The sequence below is a fragment of the Talpa europaea genome (assembly GCF_964194135.1).
Source record: "Talpa europaea genome assembly, chromosome: 7".
NCBI lineage: Eukaryota > Metazoa > Chordata > Mammalia > Eulipotyphla > Talpidae > Talpa > Talpa europaea.
In genome coordinates this window covers 94,027,390-94,049,433 of record NC_140074.1, presented here as the reverse complement: position 1 = coordinate 94,049,433, position 22,044 = coordinate 94,027,390, and the positions used below count along the sequence as shown (strand labels likewise).

At 43.8% G+C, this 22,044-nt stretch overlaps 1 protein-coding gene across 1 annotated transcript in view; it reads left to right on the top strand.

Moving 5' to 3' along the window:
* Window positions 1-22,044, top strand: part of MYH13 (myosin heavy chain 13) — a gene marked incomplete at both ends in the record, with an annotated part of 54,542 nt that overhangs the window by 15,045 nt on the left and 17,453 nt on the right. Inside the window, 11 exons of the mRNA XM_084237921.1 lie at window positions 5,882-6,031; window positions 6,127-6,297; window positions 6,962-7,271; window positions 9,858-9,931; window positions 10,026-10,113; window positions 11,515-11,632; window positions 12,657-12,780; window positions 14,107-14,243; window positions 18,566-18,821; window positions 20,269-20,511; window positions 21,794-21,970. Coding sequence (XP_084094047.1) covers window positions 5,882-6,031; window positions 6,127-6,297; window positions 6,962-7,271; window positions 9,858-9,931; window positions 10,026-10,113; window positions 11,515-11,632; window positions 12,657-12,780; window positions 14,107-14,243; window positions 18,566-18,821; window positions 20,269-20,511; window positions 21,794-21,970 — 1,848 coding nt within the window. The remainder of the gene's footprint in view (window positions 1-5,881; window positions 6,032-6,126; window positions 6,298-6,961; window positions 7,272-9,857; window positions 9,932-10,025; window positions 10,114-11,514; window positions 11,633-12,656; window positions 12,781-14,106; window positions 14,244-18,565; window positions 18,822-20,268; window positions 20,512-21,793; window positions 21,971-22,044) is intronic.

Here is a 22,044-nt window from a genome sequence, read left to right as displayed (position 1 = left end):
TGCACTGGGTACAGTCAGAAGCGTGGGAGGGCGAGAGAATTCACCAGAGCCAGAGCAGGGAGTAGAGCAGGCAGAAGGACCGAAGCACACTGCTGAGGGGAGCAGCGGGCGGCAGGAGAGGTCTGCGCGCCATGTGGGACCCTCCTCCGGTGGCCGGGGAGCAGCCGGGGATCGAACCGCTGCGCCGCAGAGGTCGCCGGCAGCTTCGCAACCCAGCGCTCAACCGCTGCGCCACTGGGGAGGCCCGTTATTGTCTCTTTTGCTGTGCAAAAGCTCTTTAATTTGATGTAGTCCCAGCTGTTTATCTTTGCCTTCACTATCACTGCTTTGGGTGATGTGTCTGTAAAGATGTCTTTGATGTGCAAATCACGTAGTGTTTTGCCTATATTTCCTTCTATGTATTTTATGGTTTCAGGTCTTATGTCTAGTTCTTTAATCCATTTTGAGTTGATTTTTGTGTATGGTGTGAGGTAGTGGTCAAGCTTCATTCTTTTGCATGTAGCGACCCAGTTTTCCCAGCACCATTTATTGAACAAACTTTCTTTGCTCCAATGCATATTCTTTGCTCCTTTGTCAAAGATTAGTTGACCATAAATCTGTGGGTTTATTTCTGGATTTTCTATTCGATTCCATTGGTCTGTATGTCTGTTCTTGTTCCAATACCATGCAGTTTTGATGATTATGGCTTTGTAGTAGAGTTTGAAGTCTGGGAGTGTGATGCCTCCATTCCCTTCTTTTTTTTTCAGGAGAGCTTTGGCTATTCGGGGTTTTTTGTGATTCCATATGAATTTCATCAATAATTGTTCTATTTCTTTGAAGAATGACATTGAAATTTTGATTGGAATAGCATTGAATCTGTATATTGCTTTTGGAAGGATGGCCATTTTAATAATGTTTATTCTTCCAATCCATGAGCAGGGGATGTCTCTCCATTTCTTTGTGTCTTCTTCTATTTCTTTTAATAGTGTTTTATAGTTTTCTTTGTATAGGTCCTTTACCTCTTTTGTTAGATTTATTCCCAAATATTTGATTTTTTTTGTTTCCATAACAAAAGGGATGGTTTTTTTTTGATTTCTTCTTCTTCAGATTTATTGTTTGTGTATAGGAAGGCTACTGACTTTTGCATGTTGATTTTGTATCCTGCCACTTTACTGAACTGATTGATGAGTTGAATTAGCTTTTCTGTGGAGTTTTTGGAATTCTCTATGTATAATATCATATCATCTGCAAATAGTGATAGTTTGACTTCTTCTTTTCCTATTTGGATTCCTTGGATGTCTTTCTCTTGTCTTATTGCCCTGGCTAGGACTTCAGGTATTATATTGAAAAGCAGTGGTGAGAGTGGACATCCTTGTCTTGTTCCAGATCTTAATGGAATTGCTTTCAGCTTTTCACCATTGAGAATGATACTGGCTGTTGGCTTGTCATAGATGGCCTTTATGATGTTGAGGTATGTTCCTTGTATCCCAAGAATTTCAAGGGCTTTTATCATGAATGGGTGTTGCACTTTGTCGAAAGCTTTCTCGGCATCTATTGATATTATCATATGGTTTTTATATTTCTTTTTGTTGATGTGTTGGATAACGTTGATTGATTTTCGAATGTTAAACCATCCTTGTGTCCCTGGAATGAATCCTACTTGGTCGTGGTGAATTATCTTATGGATACATTGTTGGATTCTGATAGCTAAAATTTTATTGAGGATTTTTGCATCAGTGTTCATTAGGGAGATTGGCCTGTAGTTTTCCTTTTTTGTGTTGTCCTTGTTCGGTTTTGGTATTAGTGTAATGTTGGCTTCATAAAACGTGTTTGGTATTGTCCCTTCCTTCTCAATTTGTGAAGGATAGGCACTAATTCGTCTCTGAATGTTTGGTAGAATTCATTTGTAAATCCATCAGGTCCTGGGCTTTTGTTTTTGGGGAGGTTTTTGATTACCATTTCAATTTCGCTGCTTGTAATTGGTCTGTTTAGGTGTTCTATTTCTTCTTTATCTAGCTTTGGGTGATTGTAGAGTTGTAGGAATTTGTCCATCTCCTCTAGATTGTTAAACTTGTTTCCATATAACTGTTCATAGTAGTTACTGATTATTCTTTTGATTTCTGCTGTGTCCGTTGTGATTTCTCCTCTTTCATTTATGATCCTGTTTATTTGTGCTTTCTCCCTTTTTTCCTTTGTGAGCCTGGCTAGGGGTTTGTCTATTTTATTGATTTTTTCAAAGAACCAGCTCTTGGTTTCATTGATCTTTTGGATTGTTTCTTTAGTTTCAATTTCATTTATTTCTGCTTTGGTTTTTATTATTTCTTTTCTTCTACTGGTTTTGGGGTTTTTTTGTTGTTCTTTTTCTAGATCTTTGAGCTTCGAGATTAGGTTGTTTCTTTGCGTTCTTTCTTGTTTCTTGATGTGAGCTTCTATTGCTATATATTTTCCTCTTATTACTGCTTTTGCTGCATCCCATACATTTAGGATATTGGTGTCCTCCTTGTCGTTCAATTCAAAAAATTTTTTAATTTCTTCTTTGATCTCCTCATTAGTCCAACGGTCTTCCAGTAGTGTTGTTTTTAATCTCCATGAGGTAGGAAAGTTCCTTGCCTTCTTTTTATGGTTTATTTCTAGTTTGATGCCTTCATGGTCAGAAAAGATGGTTGATATGATTTCAATCTTGGTGTATCTGTTGATGTTTGTCTTGTGCCCCAGTATGTGATCGATCCTGGAGAATGATCCGTGTGCGCTTGAGAAAAATGTGTACTCCCTTTTTTTGGGGTTTAGTGTTCTATAGATGTCTGTTAAGCCCAATTGCTCTAGGTCATAATTTAGAGCTTTGGTTTCTTTACTTATTTTTTGTCTTGTTGATCTATCCATTGTTGATAGTGGTGTGTTGAAGTCTCCCACTACGTATGTGTTTTCTCTGATGTCTGTTTTCAGAGAGGACAACAGTTGTCTGATATATTTTGGTGCTCCTTCGTTTGGTGAGTATATGTTAATGAGTGTTATTTCTTCTTGAAGTATTGTCCCCTTGATCATAATGTAGTGACCATTGGGGTCTCTTTTTATCTTTTTGAGTTTGAAATCTGTTTTATCTGATATAAGTATAGCTGTTCCTGCTTTCTTTTTTGGTCCATTTGCTTGTAGGATTGTTTTCCATCCTTTAACTTTGAGCCTATTTTTATCTTTTGTAGCTAAATGTGTTTCCTGGAGACAGCAAAAGGTTGGGTTTTGTTTCTTAATCCAGGCTGCAACTCTGTGTCTTTTTATTGAAGAGTTTAGTCCATTTACATTTAGAGTTAACATTGATATGTTAACATCTGTATTTGCCATTGTGTTTGTCTTTCCTTTGATTTTATTTATTTATTCTTTTAATAACTTTTTTTTTTTTTGGCCTTCTTTCATTGTTATTCGTCCCTCTGAGGTTCTGGCTTTAGGACTCCTTGTAGTATTTTTTGGAGTGGGGGTTTAGTTGCAATGAAATTCCGGAGTTTCTGTTTGTCTGGGAAGGTCCATATTCTTTCTTCAAAGAGGAAGGAGAGCTTTGCAGGATAGAGTATTCTTGGTTGGCATCTGTTTTCTTGGAGTCTGTTGACTATGTCCCTCCACTCTCTCCTTGCCCGTAGTGTTTCTTCGGAGAAGTCTGATGTCAGCCTGATTGGTTTTCCTTTGAATGTTATCTGTTTCTTCCCTCTTGCCAGCTTCATTATTTTTTCCTTGTCCTGGATTCTTGGGAGCTTTACTATTATGTGTCTTGCTGTATTTTTCCTTTCGTCGTGGAAGTTTGGTGTTCTTCTTGCTTCTTGTATATCAATTTTCAGCTCCTTCTTCACATTTGGGAAGTTCTCTTCAATTATCTCTTTGAATATTTTCTCTGTTCCTACATCTCTCTCCTCTCCTTCTGGAATTCCTATAACTCTTATATTTCCTTTCCTCATGGAGTCAGATAGTTCCCGAAGTATTTCCTCGTTCTTTTTCCTTCGTACTTCTCTTTCCTTTTCTGTTTTGGTTCTTTTTATTTCTGTGTCTTCAAGATTACTTATTCGTTCTTCCATTTCATCTATTCTGCTTTCATTGCTTTTCCCAGAATTCTTTAGTTCTTCCATTAATTCTTTGATCTCCTGCATTTCTTTTACTTCCCTCTTTAGGGACTCAATTTCTTTCTTCTGAGCATTGTTTTCCCTCTCTAGGGACTCAATTGCATTCTTCTGATCATTGATTATTTTTCCCTTATCATTGTTTTCCTTTATGACTTCTGTCAGTTTTTTAATCACGGCAATTTTAAATTCTCTTTCTGGAAGGCTCAGAAATTCTTCCAAGTTATTGTCGTTGCAATCTGGGGGCTGGTTTTCTTTTTGTGGTGTGCTTTTTCTCTGGAGAGTTGCTAGGTTGCGTGTGGTTCTTCTCCTCCCTACTGTCTGTTTTCTAATTTGCCGTATGCGTTGGGACACTGTGTTGTTGGGACTGGCCGGCATCTTGGGTGGGCTTCTCTGCTCCCCTCTGGTTCTTCCAGGAGTCATCTGTCAGTTTCAACCAGTCTTTACTGGAGAAAGGTCCCTGTTCTAAAATGCCGATGTGGGGACACACTCCCCTGTGCGCCTGGTCTGCCCCGGCGGTGGGTTCCTGCTCCCCCTCTGGGCTTGGACTGCAGGCCAGAGGGGGTCTGGCGTGGGTGAACTTACCCCGCTCACCTCTGGCTCCTGAGGAAGCCTTCTGCAGGTAGTCTTTACTGAAGAAATGTCCCTGTTCTAAAATGGTGATGTGGGACACACTCCCTGCGCGTCTGGTCTCAGGCACACTCTTCTGCGCGCCTGGTCTGCCCCGGCTGTGGGTGCTCGCTCTCCCTGTGAGCTCAGACTACTTGTTCGGAAGGGGCCCGGTGTGGGCTAACTCCCCAGCTGGCCACTAGCTCCTTCAGGAGCCTGTGCTGGCTTCAAGTCGCTAGGTGGCGCCAGAGATCTCTCCTAGAGCCCTTGGGGAGCTGATTTTCCACCCCGTGGGACAGGGAGCAGAGCGGGGATGGTAGGGTACACTTCAATGGCTTTGGGGTGCTGTGTCTGCCCTGTGCCCCACCGTCGTGGGGAACCCACGCCCCTAATTTCGTGCCCCGGGTCTCAGTTCCAAAGCCCCCAGTTCCAGGACGCGGGCTGCAGCCCAGATCAGTGGCGCGGGAATGGCGCCTTTTGAATCCCGCTCCCCTGCCTGGGCGCCTTGTTCCTGCTCACTCAGGGAGGGCCTCCGCGCGTTTCCCCGCAAGCCTAGGTCGCAGGCGTGGGGACCTGGGCAGCTGCGATCCGATCCGGATCCGCGCCTGCTTTTTCAGCGCGCTGCTTTCGTGCAAGCTTACCGGCAGCCGGGGCTGTGTGCTGGTGCTGGTCTCCTCCTGGGGGCGGGGCTCTCTTTAATGGCGCCTGGAGCTCACCTCCGCGGCGGATCCTGCAGGGTTCTCCACAGCTCCCGTTCACGGGGTGTGGTGGCTGAAATAGTTCCTTTCCACTCACAGTCCCACTTGCTGCGTCCGTTTTTCTTGTTGGCCGTTTTGGTTTGTTGTTTCCCTCCTCTCTGCCGGTCGGAGAGTGCCGACTTTGTGGGCGGGGGAGGGGAGCAGGGTTCTGCGCTTCCCTCCCTTCTGGTCCTCTTTTATGGCAACTTTCTTCCTCGGACAGTTTGCTGGAGTCGTCCGTTTATCTTCCGTGTCCCAGTTCTCACTGGGACCCGCCGCTTTTCCTCCCTATTAACCCTTTTTAATGGGAGATCTTACTCGCAGCGTCTCCTCGCCGCCATGTTGCTCCGCCCCTCCTCCAGACATTTTTTACCATCATTCTGTCAACTTCAGATGTTTCAACTTGATACAACTACTAAGACACTAATTAGAGGGGGGAATGGGTAATTCTTCAAGGTGACCAACTCGGTGGGTGCTCTGGCCAAAGCCATCTATGAGAAGATGTTCCTGTGGATGGTCACCCGCATCAACCAGCAGCTGGACACCAAGCAGCCCAGGCAGTACTTCATCGGGGTCTTGGACATCGCTGGTTTTGAGATCTTTGATGTGAGTGGTTTGGGAAAATGACAGCTTTGTGTCTACTTTTCCAAATCCTCAAGGGATTTTTCAAACTCAACCCCTTTGGTATTTGAAACACCCAGTTCAACAGCCTGGAGCAGCTGTGCATCAACTTCACCAATGAGAAGCTGCAACAGTTTTTCAACCACCACATGTTCGTGCTGGAGCAAGAGGAGTACAAGAAGGAAGGCATTGAGTGGGAGTTCATCGACTTCGGGATGGACCTGGCTGCCTGCATTGAGCTCATCGAGAAGGTAGAGAAATGCTGCTCCCCAGGCATAGCTCCTCCTTGGTTAGGAGCAGCACCTCCATGCTCTAACTCTTCCCTGCTAATACATCTGTTCCCCCAAGCCCAACCCTCTAGGTTGCAAGTGTCCAGATAGCAGAATTCCCTTGTGATAAAGTATTTGTAAGCACCCAGATTGTGATAAGACACCTTAAAGGGGTGCCTGGGTGGTTAATATCCAAGGGCTCATTCATCACCAAGACAGTGAACAGGTGTCCAGGGGGGATGGTGTCATTTCCATACCTCTGATTTGTCCAAAGACCAGAGAAAGAAGGATCATCGTGTAATGGGGTGCTAGGATGAATATTACTATGAAAACAGCAGATGATGTTAACTTTTTAAAAAGGAATTACCATAACCTTTGAACATCAGTCATGTTGAATTAAGTATATAAGGTCGTTATGCATAATTTCATACCATGTTCTTTTGTTCAACAAATATTCATTAAACACATACTATATGTCTATCACTGTACTGTCATCAGAACAATGAGACCAAGAGCCTCATAGTATTTATGTCCTCGTGGTCCTAGTAACAGCAATAGCTCTGCTGTTTCTGGTTCCTGCAAGCAATGGAGTCTTTTTGGAAGTTTCTATTAAGTGCTAAGACTTCATCTGTTTTCCTACTTCCAGCCTATGGGCATCTTCTCCATCTTGGAAGAGGAGTGCATGTTCCCCAAGGCCACAGACACCTCCTTCAAGAACAAGCTATATGACCAGCACCTGGGCAAGTCCAACAACTTCCAGAAGCCCAAGCCTGCCAAAGGCAAGGCCGAGGCCCACTTCTCACTGGTGCACTACGCAGGCACCGTGGACTACAACATTGCAGGCTGGCTTGACAAGAACAAGGACCCCCTGAATGAGACCGTGGTGGGGCTGTACCAGAAGTCTTCACTGAAGCTGCTGTCCTTCCTTTTTTCCAACTATGCTGGTGCAGAAGCAGGTGAGATTCTGTCCCTCTCTTCAAACCAAACTTTGTGTAATTACTCATAATCCAATGCTGCTCATAAAGAGCCAATAGTCAAACAATTGCAGGTTGAACTGCAGGTTGAGCTTGACTTACTTTATCTCTTCTCTCCAGTTTTTCTTCTTCCTATTCTTCCACTTCCTTGGGAGATTCAGTTCTATGCAGGAAAACAGGTTCTTTCAGTAGAAGAGGCAGCCAGAACCGCATTCTTTAAGTTTTTTTAATGGAGGTATAATTTATTTACCATAAAATTCACCCTTTAAATAATTCAGTAGTTTTTAGTATATTTACAGGATTGTGCAAGCATCTCCACTATTTACTGCAAGAACACTTTTCCATTGACCCTGTATCCCACTAGCAGTCACTTCCCAGTACCTCCTTCACTGGCCCCTGGCAACTATTTTCAAGGTTTGACCATGCAGTGTCCTGAAAAAGTACTTCCACATCTTTTTTCTGGTTGAGTAATATTCCATTGTGTGTATAACACATTTTGTCAGTCTATTCATCAGTGGATGGACATTTGGGTTGTCACTTTTTGGTTCTTGTAAATAATGTTATTATGAACATATATTCATAGTATGTGGCCAGACATATGTTCTCAAGTCTCTTGGATATATACCTAAGACTAAAATTGCTGAGTCTAATGGTTACTCTATCTTTAACTTTTTGAGGAACTTCCAGACTGTTCCCCAAAACAGCTGCATCATCTGCTAAGGTTGCATGTGTGTGTATGTATGTATGTAAGTGTGCATGTAAGTAAATACAATTGTCAAATAGGATTTTAAAATTATGGACTCTCTTAAATATATAAATTTAACAAAGTAGTGCTTTAATTTGAAAATATATGCACTCATTCATTCTATTGGAGATCATTTTAAAAATCAATGTCTAGTGTACTCTGGGCAGTAGAAATCAAAAACGCATTTCAGTTTAAACTTGAATAAGCATCATCTTTGAATCTAATCAGGACATGTCTGTAACTGTATTGCATAATCTCCCTAAGTGAGGACACCAAGAGATCAAATATAAGGCATGGGTGTGGATCTGAGAAAGTGAATTTCCTACCGCTCCTGTTACTCAAACACTTGTTCAGATTACAATTTGGGGACAAAGAAGTTGGAGGGGGTGGTGGCAGTGGGGTGGAGAATGAGACAAGATGTTTCCTTCAAGACTGAACCTTGATTATATACCAGAAATTGAGCCACTCAGATATAGTAGACTCAATATCACTGATTCCAAATTAAATTGTTTTTTTCTTTTAAGTAAATAGAAAAAAAATGACTTGTAGAATATTTGAGAGAAATATCAGCTGCATTACTTCCAGTTGCTTCCTCATTACAAAATAAACAGGGATTCAAGAATAAAAGGAGGTAAAGGCAGGACAGAAACTGCAGTCATTAAGAGGGATGTTTCAATCTTGCCAGCTGTTAAGCTGGGCTTCATTTCTGATTTCTAAAGGGAAAGATTCTCCTTCGATACTGAGAGTCTAAGTTATAGTCTCAGTTAAATGTCACCCATATATGTCCCCACCCCACGTTATTCCATCAGCAATAAAAGTATGTTCTCAAACTTGAGTGGTATAGAGACATGTTTAAAAGAACACAAAACAAAACAAACAAAAAATCTCCAGCCCTCTTATGTCAAAAGAAACTCAGAACTCCCATTTTAGGGCAGGGAGGAGGTGTTTTAGGAGGCCCACCACTGAGAAAGGGAATGCTGGTGCACTGCTGGTGGGAATGGAAACTTGCACAGTGACTGTGGAAAACACTACAGCGGTTCCTCATAAAATTAAAAATAGAACTATCACATGACCTAGCAATTCTGTTTCTAGGAATATAGCCACAGGAAGTGAAAACACTGTGTCAAACAGATATCTGCAGCCCCATGTTCACAGAACATTACTGATAATAGCCGAGACATGGAAACAAACTGAGTGTCCCTCAACAGATGAATGAACCAAGAAAATGTATCTGTAGACAGGGAGACAAAGAGATAGCTAATAGATGAGTGAGTGAGTATTATTCAGTCATAAAAAAGGAAATCCTGTCATTTGTAATAACATGGACGAAACTTGAAGCCATTATGCTTAAATGAAGTTAGTGAGAGAGAGAAAACAAATGTTGCATCATCTCACTTATAAATGGAATCTTAAAAAAAAAAAAAAAAGCTCACATCATAAAGAACAGATTGGTGGTTGCCAGAGATGGGGAAATGGGTGAAGAGGTACAATTTTCAATTATAAAATAAATAAGTTCTGGAATGTAATATAAAACCTGGTAAGTAAATTAGTAATGCCTTATCATATATTTGAAAGTTGCTAAGAGAATAGATCTTAAAAGGTGTCATCACAAGAAAAAAAAAGTTGTAACTCTAGGGGATGGTAGCTATTAACTAGACTTATTGGGATCATTTCACTATACATACCTATATCAATCAAATCAATATATGGTGCATCTCAAATTTACACAACATTAGGTGTCAATTCTATCTCAATAAAACTGGGGCAAGAGGGGGAGCCCCCATTTGTCCTCAGGTGCAACTGACAGCCCCCTGTGTCTCCAGGTGACTCTGGTGGAAGCAAGAAGGGCGGGAAGAAGAAGGGCTCCTCCTTCCAGACGGTATCAGCTGTGTTCAGGGTTCGTGTTTTGGCCTTTTCCACTTTTGGTTGATTTTCTGCCTAGTGAACAGGCATTTGCTTAAGTAAATGTGCTTGTTCTGTTTGTACCCCAGGAAAATTTAAACAAATTGATGACCAACTTAAAGAGCACTCACCCTCATTTTGTTCGATGTCTGATTCCCAATGAAACCAAGACTCCTGGTGAGTAGGAATCCATCAGAACAGCACTCCTTGAAACATATGTACAATTGTGTGTGTGTTGTGTGCGCACGTGTGTGTGTGCATGCATGCAAATGAACATACGTTTCCCTGAGGAAAGGGTTATAGTCTTTATCACTTTTCAAAGTACTCTATGAAATAGTGTTGCCAGATTTAGCAAATAAAAATACCAGATGCCCAGTTAAATTTGAATTCCAGATAAACAATAAAAATTTATTAGTATGAGTATTGTAACATGTGGGACACACTGAAAAAGTCTTCATTATTTACCTAAAATTTAAATTTAATGCAGCTTCCTATTTTTTATATGACATCCCTACCATGAAATCCTATCCAGAACATACATAGCACATATTTATTACTTTCATAAGGTTCTTTAAGAGCTCTGTGACTTCTTTCCCCTGTCAAACACCTCTAGATTTTGTACCCACCTTAGGCACTTCATAATAAAAGTAACATCAATGACAACTATTCCCTGAGCCTCCTATAGGATACAGTAATTTTGTTATAATATCTCCATTGCTTATAACTGTTCTCTGCCAGATCAGTATAATTATCTCCTTCTTATAGATGAGAAAACTGAGGATCAGATACACGTAATGTTAATTTATGCAAATATGTTGTGTACATATTTGCATGGATCAACCATGCATGATGCATATCTATACAGATACAGAACACTGTGTAGTTCAGTAGAGATTTAATGGTCCCCCAAACCCAGGTTCACAAATATTCTTAGAGTATAGCTATATTTCAGGCTCATTTGTCACAGAGAAGAAGAAACAGTCATATAGCTCTGTGGTTACCAGGTAACTCACCCTCAAGGTGTTCTCCTCCAGCACTGCACTTGCAGTCTGTGATTGAACATTCTGCCTCTGTTCAATCTGGGGTGCTCCCCTTATCTCTCAGAACAGGAGCTCAACAGTCAACATATGGCTACCCTGTATGCCATCCCTCCGCCCCTACCTCCTTCTCTCTTTTCTCCCACAAAAGATAGAACTGATAGATTTTACATCCCCATCCTTGAGTAGAAACAGGGAGGAATCTCAAGCTACCTAAAAGGAAGACCAAAACCCATTGCATACTCACGCAGCCCTCTCCGGAGCCTAGTTACAGGGTGAAAGGCCATGAGTAGAGTTGAATTCTCATGGTTTTGGGGTGCTAGTGTCTCTAAGAGGTTGGGATCATTTCTACAGTGAGACTGTAGGCAGGTTCTAATCACCCTCGGCCCCTTATCTTAAAGGTTGTTCCAAAAACCTTTTTTCTCAGAGTTTGGGTATGTTGGAGCATTTCTTTGTAGCTAGACCATCAAAAACCACAACAAAACAACAACAACAAAACAATGCAAAAGTCACTGACCAGCCCCAGGGCATTCTCTCCCAGGTGTGATGGACCACTACTTGGTCATGCACCAGCTGCGCTGTAACGGAGTTCTCGAGGGCATCCGGATTTGCAGGAAAGGATTCCCCAGCCGCATCCTCTATGCAGACTTCAAGCAGCGGTAGGTCAGCTTGTCTTGGCATCTGTCCCCTTTTGAAGGCTCGTTCTATATTCCCCAGAGGCACTCCATGAGCTCAGCATCTGGCGAGCTCACAAGCCTTCCATGGTTTCCATGAGTTTTGACTTTTGCTGGGATAGGGAGGATGATCCTCTGCCCACAGGGAGTGTGTCCATCCCAAAGTGGTTCCAAGGTCAGACCCCAGGTCACCTGGCTGGACTCTGGACAGGAGGACATGATGGACATTTGAGGTCAGGTGACCCTTCATTGCAGGGACTGTCCTGCATGTTGTATGACTAACAGCACCTCTAGTCTCTTCCAAAAGTTTCATTAGCAAACCATATCCTCTCAAGCTGTGACAAACAAAAATATCTCTAGACATTGTCCAGTGTCCCATGGGGGTACAAGTTGCTCTCAGTTGAGACCCGCTGCTCTAGATCAACTTTCTCCTCCCAATTGTCATCTGGGTCCATAGTCCAGACCTTGTCCAGAATGGCGAGGAGGGGAATGCTCCAGATGGAAGAGGACCATTCGCCTGCAGGTCATAGCTGATGTCAAGGTTCTTTGAAATCAAATTAAAATCCATTTCCTCCAGGGCCTCCCCTGGTGGGGCAGCGGTTGAGCGTTGGGCTGTGAGGCTGCTCGCAGCCTCTGCAGCGCCGGTTCATTCCCCGGCCGCCGGCGAGGGTCCCACACACACACACAAAAATCCATTTCCTCCAAAAGCAAAATTCTGACCATGCACTTAGCTGGGCTTCCTTTTATTACTTTTCCTTCCCCACTGCCATAGCCCACTTTCCTGGGACCAATCCCCTAGCATCCCCCCTCTGCCAGGTTAGCTGTACAAATATTCTATTTCCTTTTAAGACTTGATCAGGAAAAGGTTCTAGAAGGTCTGGTCTCAGGTGTGGGAACTCTTGGAGGGGGGCTGAATCCATTCCTATATCTTCAGAAAACAGCATAGGTGGAGTGCCCTCCTCTCTGCTCAGAGTAGGCTGGAAACTGAGCCACCTCACTCCCTCCTTAGGTACCGGATTCTCAATGCCAGTGCCATCCCAGAAGGACAGTTCATTGATAGCAAAAATGCCTCTGAGAAGCTTTTGAACTCCATTGATGTGGACCGAGAGCAGTTCAGATTTGGCCACACCAAGGTGAGAACAGGTGGGGTTGGGACACTTCCCCATCCCACAGACAAGAGTTCACAGATAGAATTTCAGGGACAGTGAGGAGACTCAGGAGAACAATCATAAGCAGTAAAAACGTCTGCCATTAATTACGCATATATAATAGCCCTCTATCCACATTTCACTCGGTCCTCCCAATGGCCTTCAGTGATAAGGGCAGCACTTACCTCATGGGGTTATTGGGAGGACAGGGTTGATGGAGGATGCCAGAGGATCAGAAGCTGGCTGCAGGTCTCAGAAATAGTGAGCAGCAAAGACTGCCCTCCATCCTCATCTGGCTCCAAACTGTTTCCAGAAAAGGCCAGGTTAGGGTGGGGAATATCCCCTCCAGGACAGATCCTGCTGCCCCCAAGGTTGTCCTGTTTCCTGAGGACATTGCAGGACTGAGGACGCTCTTCTGGGTGGGTGTAGTAGGCCTAAGGTGGGACCAGCCTCATTACTATGCAGAGAGAAGAGAAGTAGGCGAGGATGTCTGAATCGCTGCTACTCTGGCCACGGGCGCACTCCACTGTTACTTTCTGAGCTCTTCTTTGCCTCCTACATGTGAGCTCTGTCAGAATCAGTCCACAGAGGTGGATGGAACAATATCTTGGAAGAGGAGGGGCTACTGCCCACACCAGGGTCTCCTGGTAGCAACCAGTCGAGTTCTTCTCGTCATCCGAGGCAGAGCAAGCCCGGGAAAGACGTTCAAATTGGGATAAAGCAGCAGAGGGTTTTGTGTGTTTTCAAAGGCATGGAGAAGGGAGCTCATGATCTAAAGACCTTCTCCCTAGATGAGAGAAGCAGGGTCTTATGTGGGAGTTTACTGAGGAGGGGGAGAGGTTTAAGGCTCTGCTGTCAGCAGAATCTCAGAGAAATAGGCAGGTTTCCCAGGAATTGCATTCACGACACTGTCTCTTCCAAAATTGGCCTTGATGGACTCCATCAAGGCTCTGGTGGGCAAGCTTGTGTGGTAGTGAGATTGTGGCTTACCTTAATTCTACCTCAGCCTTGGTCTCAGCTGGTCTTCATCTGGTTTTTTTCTACATAAAGACAAACAGGGCAGGGACAAAAAAAAAAAAAATCTGAGACTGAACGGGAACCAGAGCAAGACTAAACAGAGGGAGGACAAGGAATTTATGGTTATTGGGTCAGTGACACTCTGCAAATGCAGCCCTGAGGACCGGATGGTGTGGTTCCTGCTCAGACCTCTGAAGGTGGAGGGTATGAATTGGGCAGAAACAGGGTCCCTTGCGGGCCATGGGTTAAATGCCTGCTGAGGACAAAACAGGACTCATCTCTCCTGCAATACAGGTGTTTTTCAAAGCTGGACTTCTGGGACTTTTGGAGGAAATGAGGGACGAGAAGCTGGTGACCCTGATGACACGCACGCAGGCCGTGTGCCGCGGGTACCTGATGCGGATAGAGTTTAAGAAGATGAAGGAGAGGCGGTAAGGCACAGCCTCACCTCCACGGTACCTGCCTCTAGCCAACATTTACCAAGCAGTGATTCTGATCTGGCGACTCTGCTTGGCCTGGTTTGCAGAAATGAGCCCTGCTCTCAGGAGCACACAGAAAAAGACACAGGGGTATTGAAGGTCAAAGGATAGTGGTCAGGCAGAGGGCAGGTCACTGTGGGTTTTCACCTGAGTGCATATTTGCAAGACCACTGGGCTCAGGGAACAAAAATGGGGTTAATTTAACACAGAGGGAAATAGTTTCTAAGACCACAGGTGGCTATCTCACCCAGAAAGTGTCCACGGTGTCCAGAAGTCCCAAAAAGTCGCTCATTCAAAATGATACCATCCTGACAACCAGGGCCCGGAGCCCAAGGCATGCTGGAAAGCAGCCGGCCAGGATGCAACTCACTGCAGCTGGAGGTGTTCAGAGGCAGCCCCCCTAAGATGACGCTGCAGCAGCCCCAGCAACAGTCTGAAGGTATGGACAGCACTGGATGCTGAGCCAGACAGCAGCGGAGGCAGCAGCACAGGGAGGTGGTGCTGGACGATCAGTTACACCTTGTTAATGGCTCTGTGAGTTGCCATTAACAGCCGGCACCACCAACAAACAGCCCTTTGAGGCACCAGCCCTGGCATCTCGCCCTCTGTTCTGGTGGTGGCAGCAGCAGGACTAGAAGCAGGTGCAGCTGCCCAGTCACAGTGATGCTCTTCAGCTTCTTTTTGGAGGTCAGCTGCTGGTTGCTGCTTCTTCAGAGGCCAGGAGCAGAGTGGGAGGAGTCTGGGAGTCCCAAGCTGGTGTCTACCCTGCCTTATATCCTTTTTCAGGGTCCCCCACCCTATGTGGTACCTGCTTGATTGGACCATTTTCAATTCTAAGTAATTGATTGGACCATTTTAGGCCCCATCAGCCCATCTGACACCAAATAATGAACTAATGAGCTGATGAACACGACTTGTTCATTTAGCTTGCAGCAACCCAGTCTGTTCTATGACCAGGTGTCAAATATAAACAGGCTTACCAGGCCCACCATCAGCCCCCAGGGCTCTGCTTCCCTGGAGGCTTCAGGACAGCTTGGGTGGTGCCTTCTGCAGCCAGTGGGATAACACCCCATAGGTCTCCAAGTTCAAACCCACTGGTGCCCTGTAGAGAGTAAACTTTAGGCTCTGCTGGGGGGAAAAACACCACCACTTTTCCAATGGCCCTCCCCCTTTGCCAGCAGTGGATGAAAGAGCCAGTCTTGCTCTGCAGTCCACACTGTGGGCCCTGGAATCAATAAGTAGGCATCAGACATGTGGCGTGAGGCTAATTTTAATGCCTGTGAAAGCACAATATTCAGGTCAATGGAGAACACAAGGAAGTTAGTGTGGAAATGAAAAAAAAATCCCCAAGGAGGGAAAATAGAAGCAAGTTTTCAGGTACACATGCACATGAGTCATTTGATAGGAAACTGTGAAGGATGAAGAGGAGATAATGTAAGAGTCCTGGGGATGTGGGCAACAGTCAGAATTGGGCAAATAGATCCAGTCTAAGAGGGCGAGAGGCTGAGAGAAAACCAGAGGGCTAAAGATGGGTCTTGGCTATACCCCAGCATTTACACAGGAAGGAGCTCGAACAGCAAAATGAAACAGGAAAGCTGTTTCATCACAGAATCTAAGGCAGAAGGGATTTCAAAAAGATGAGAAGTAGTATCATCACTTATCATCAGGGAAAAATGCAAATCAAAGCTGCAAGGGGATACCACTTCACACCTGTGAGAATGGCCATATCAGAAAGTCCAGAAACAAGTGCTGAAGAAAGAAGGGTGTGCAGAAAAGGGAACCCTCTTATACTGCTGGTGGAAATGTAGGCTGGTCCAGCCCCTATGAAAAAAAATATGGAAGTTTCTCAAATGTTTAAAAATGGATCTACCCTATAACCCAGCAATTTTTGCTAGGTATCTATGTGAAGAATGCAAAAATACTTACTCGCAGGGATGTGTGCACTCCTGTGTTCATTGTGGCGCACTTCATGGTAGCCAAGTTATGCAAACAACCTGAGTGCCCAAGGATAGATGAGTGGATTAGGAAGATGTGGTGTATCTATGACATCTGCTCGGAGAGGTGTTGTGTTCAGAGAGTGGGGTCCTGGGGCTACCTCTGAGAAAAATTTCACCAGAACTCCCCTATCAGCGGCACAGCATTTGATTGATTCCCACGAGGCTAAAACATTTAATAATATTTGTTATATAGGAAAAGGAAAGGGGAAGAAAAGGACACTTGCACAGACACAAGTGGCCAGAAAGAGTGGCCCCTGGAAGGGGCAGGTTTGTTAAAAGAGAGGCCTGCACAGCCACAGGCAGGCAACATTGGGAGAGCTGCATCTCGCTAGTATAGAAATTGTACTGATATAGCGTTTTTCTCTTTGGGAGGGGTTCATTCCTTTGTGGAATTGTTAACTGTTGTTGGATAAATTACTTCTGGGGTGTGACTAGGTTGATTTGAAAGGACCAGTGGCTCTCTACAACAGCCCTCCATCTCCATAGCTCCCACCTCTGGTCCGCTCTCCGCATCCTTTCTGTAACAGTCTGATACTTGCTATCACAGTTGACACCTAAGAATTTTTTACTTCTAGAGCAGGTTTAATGCCCATGTTAATCATTTCTACCTGCACCTCCAGTTTCTGGTCTTGTAACGCCTCCATCCTAAATTTTCTGCTCTTAGCCTCTGTCATTTATACAATGGAATACTAAGAATATTACTAGTCATAAAGGAAAAAAAGATGAACTTTTGCCATTTGCAACAGCATGGATGGAACTGGAGGTGATAAATGTTTAGGGAAATAAGTCTGAAAGAGACAAGCAAGTAAGGGAGGGTTTTATTTATAGGTGCAACAAAGAGCAACAAAACAAAGAGTCAGCTGAAACCAGACCAATAACAAACCCTAGACATCTGACTGGGCTACCAGAGGGGGAGGGGCAGAGGAGAGAGCAAAGTGAGGAGGGGCCAAAAGGGATTATGGAGGACTGTGGGTACCTTGATGATGGGTGTGGTGTGGTAACCCATCTGAAGGGTTACAATCCTGTACCTCTAAACCATATACAGGGCCTCCCCGGTGGCAGAGCAGTTGAGCGCGGGGCTGCGAAGCTGCCCGCAGCCGCTGCAGCGCAGTTCGATTCCCGGACACTGGGTGAGGGTCCCACATGGCGCGCAGACCTTTCCTGCCGCCCGCTGCTCCCCTTAGCAGTGTACTTTGGTCCTTCTGCCTGCTCTGCTCCCCGCTCTGGCTCTGGTGAATTCTCTCACCCTCCCGCGCTTCTGACTGTACCCAGTGCTTGCATAAATAAATAAATAAATCTTAAAAAAAATAAAATAAAAAATAAAATAAAATAAAAAAAATAAACCATATACAATTGTTGTTAATATCATACATTGCTGTAAACCAGTGTTACTGCAACAGCAAAAAAAAAGTTTTTAAATGAATAAAATAATTTTGGAGAAGAAAAAACAACCAAACAAGGGTGAGAGCGATTCAAATGTGGGGGAAAGACCCCAATCAAATAGGAATAAAATATACTCATCACACTTATAATTAGGGGACCACTGATAATCTTGGGGAGAGCGTTTTCAGTAAAGAGGTAAAGGAGGAAGTTCAGTGAATGGAAGATCCACAAATGGCCCCATGCCTCCTCTCACCTCTGCAGCGGGGAGAGCTATTTGGGTGAGGCAAAAGGCACCGGGTGTGAAATAATTCCCCAGATAGAATGGAGAACAGAAAAGGTGACTTTATTGTAATACCCTGCTAAGAGAAGCAATGGGCGAGATGGGAGAAGTCTGCCCCTGAAGGAAAACTTGAGAGCCTCTTTTATATTCTGTTTTTGCAGGCTTTCTAACTTGGGGCACCAGTTTGCACCAGTTATCAGTCAGGGTATCTGGCTGTAGGCACTGGCCTTTGACACAGAAACATGACCTGGCTTCTGCTTCTGCATTCCTGGAGCTGGGATGGTTTTTCTGGCCTTCTCCCCAAGGCAACTTTATGAATTCCCTTATCTATTCAAGCTCCCCAAACCTGCCTGCTGAGCAAGGAGTAGGGACTTAGTTTTTAACCTTTTATTAAATTGTACCCCAACAACCTCCGACCTTTGCCCGCTATTTCCTTTGCCCCTCATTTTCAGAACCTACTCTGGAGCCCAGAGGATCTGCAAGACTTGGCTATATCTCCTTCCCACCTACCTAGGAGTGGGGTCTGGGCCCCCTAGGAGTGGGGTCTGGGGCAAGTAAGGGTGGAGACTGGGCAGTGCTGTGGTTCACTAATCCCAGGCTTAATGGATGTACAGGGACTCCATCTTCTGCATCCAGTACAACATCCGCTCTTTTATGAACGTCAAGCACTGGCCCTGGATGAATCTGTTCTTCAAGATCAAGCCCCTGCTGAAGAGCGCGGAGGCTGAGAAGGAAATCGCCACCATGAAGGAAGACTTCGAGAAGGCCAAGGAAGAACTGGCCAGATCTGAGGCTCGCCGGAAGGAACTGGAGGAGAAAATGGTAACCCTGCTGCAGGAAAAGAATGACCTCCAGTTGCAGGTCCAATCTGTAAGTACAGAAAGGGAGGAGCGACCTTGTAGCCCTATCGAGTTTTCAAGAGCCAGTGATGCCACCTAGTGGTGGAAGGAGTATTGCAGCACTATGCTGCCAGTGACAGGAGGGTCTGGCCCTGGCTCAGTGGAGGCAAACACGTGTGCAACAATTTCTGATCTTACTGATTTATCTGTCTTCCACAATGAGGTAGGTCACTTCCTGTGGTCAAAAGGGGTATGTGTGTGTTTGTCATCATAACAAAAAGCTGTCAGGAATGCACCATGTCTTTTAAAAATCATATAAATAAAAGTAAATCACTAAAATTCAATGGCTTCAATCAAAGAAAGAGTAGTATTGATTTTCAATAAAATGATTATACTAAAATACTCTTAAAATATGCATTTTATCAAAGAAGTATGATACCATCTGTATGGCACATACATCTGACAGTGTACTCCCCTAATTTCAGAGTGAAAACCTGTAGCATTCACACTTTTTAATAAATTCTCACTTGTTTGAGAAATACTTTATCTTTTTATGAATACACAAAGCATTTTCCCTTCCCTTTTTTGCTTTCCCAATCACTGCAGTGCAGTTTTTAGGAGCAGTTTCAGCATGAAGGGAACAAGTTTTGTAACCAGGTCTCAGGTTTTATATCCCAATTCCTCTACTGAATAGCTCTGTGACCTCAAGCAAATTACTTACTCTCTCTGTGCCTCTGCTTCCTCCTCTATAAAATGGGCTTAGAAATAGTACCTGCCACAGGATTGTTGGGCGAGTCAGATGAGTTCACAAATGTAAAATGCCTGGCATATAGCACTTGTTCAGTAAATATCGATGTTATTTTTGTCATTCTCATCATTACCTTGAAATGTCTATCCAGCTCTTACAATGCTCTTGTATGAGAAATATAGTTCAATTAATTTTATGAACACAATTAGCCAGTCTTGGCCTGGCTAAGAGACTCATTACAGTACTGAGTCTTCTGGGACACATATTTATTGAATTGCTTATTTTTGTCTATTTTGAATTTTGAGGCAGAGGATGGAGACACAAGCAAAACATTTATGTTGAGAGTTAAGGGGTACTCATGTTTTGGAAATAAATTAGCTTGTAATAAAGTACTTGAGTCATTTTTTAACTGGTACAAATGAAAGAGTGAGATGCCCAGTGTCCAAATTTGGCAAATTTGCAGGTGCTTCATGAAATGCATGAACTCCTTTGCATGAAATTATTTTAGGTGAGGTTCTATTAGGTGGATGATGCCCTTGGTGGTCAAAAAATAATAATGCATGATGTGTGTGTGCGTTCAGTATACACACAGCTATGTGCCTGTGACCCATTTCTTGGCGTAGGTTTTGCAATAGGCTTTTAGAGAGCAAAGTCCTTTCTTTCCAGGGTTTTTAAAGAGACTGATAGAAACTTTAATGACCTATGTTTTTTGGTTTGTTTTTTTTTTCAGGAAACAGAAAACCTGATGGATGCTGAGGAACGGTGTGAGGGCCTCATCAAAAGCAAGATTCAGTTGGAAGCCAAAGTCAAGGAGCTGAATGAGAGATTGGAAGAGGAGGAAGAAATGAATTCTGAACTGGTTGCCAAGAAGAGGAACCTGGAAGATAAATGCTCCTCTCTGAAAAGAGACATTGATGACCTGGAGATGACTCTGGCGAAAGTGGAAAAGGAGAAGCATGCCACAGAGAACAAGGTGGGTGCCCCATGGGATCCCCCACAGTGTCATAAAGGATCCTTACTCCCTATCTGTGAGGAGACAGGTGAGGGTAGGAACCCCATTATTTCTGCTCCTGTGTGTATAGACCGAGGGTATAGAGACCAATTCTGCCTTGGTCCATGAGGAGACATCAGGGAGCATCAGAGTCCACACTGGGGGATTGGAGAGGTGAGGGGTGGAGAAGACACTGCAGAATATACCACAGAGCTCTCAGGAGCAATAGGTTTCTGTACACAGGGCAACAAAATGGATGTATACAACCTTGTACTGATGGGAGAAAAGTAAGAAAATGAAATACACAGCATGACACCATTTATGTAGATTAAAATTACACACACACACACACACACAAGCTAATATACATTTTAAAAATTAATGGAAAACAATTCAGGATTCATCTTCATGTAATGGTTGCCAGCAAGGTAGAAAAAGGGATGAAGTTGGCTAGGTATTATGATACCGAGTGAAGAGAGTGGGGTAGAGATTATGACAAATTGGAGAGCATTTGCCCTGTCTACAGGTGGCAGCCATGATTCAGCTACAGCTAGCAGTTGCCAGGTAGGAAGTGAATGCAGGATTGCCAGAGCTTCTCATTTTCCATTGAAAAGCCAGACATCTGATTTGATGTGAAATCTCTTTTTTTTTTCAGTATCTGTGACATATTTAAAAATTATAAATTCTATGTGCACTAAAGAAAACACATCCTTTGCCAGAGTCAGCTCATGCATCAGGAAGTTGCTACCTCTGTTTTGGAAGAGTGTCACGTGGGAAACGGTTTAATTTAATGCCCTAAAACTCCATGTTTGGTGCCTTTGTCCTGCTTCCCAATAATGCAGGACTCTTATTCTGGACTTTCTTGTGTGGCTTCTCATGCTTCTTCCCCGTCCTGCCTCATTCTAAACCCCAATCAGCCAACCAAATAGACCAGTCCCCGTGGCTATATTTTGAGTAAATATAAATAGATGTGTTACTCTCCAGAGGTAACATACTCTTGTTTATTATGATCCTTCCTTGTAAGATATAAAGCCTCGTTTAAGGAATAATCCTAATGTGGGATACGAGAAACTGTGATGATGAGGAGGATAAATAACTCAGAGAGAGTACCAATTCCAGGATGATACAACCAATACAGTAAGATGAGGGGAGGGGGACAAAGAAGCAATGGCCAAGAAAGAGAATGGAAAAGGAAAAAGTAACCCCTGCTGGAAGCTTCTGGTTGAATAGTTTGAATATTTGATTGGTGTTAATATTCTCCTAGGTAAAGAATCTTTCTGAAGAAATGACAGCACTTGAAGAAAACATTTCCAATTTGACCAGAGAGAAGAAATCTCTGCAGGAAGCCCATCAGCAAACGTTGGACGATCTGCAGGTTGAAGAAGACAAAGTCAATGGTTTAATAAAAATAAATGTCAAGTTGGAGCAGCAAACAGATGACGTGAGGATATTTCACTATTATGTTTTTGCATTTTTTGCTTGCAGAAGCAAAGGCAAGAGAGGGTTTAAAGAGAA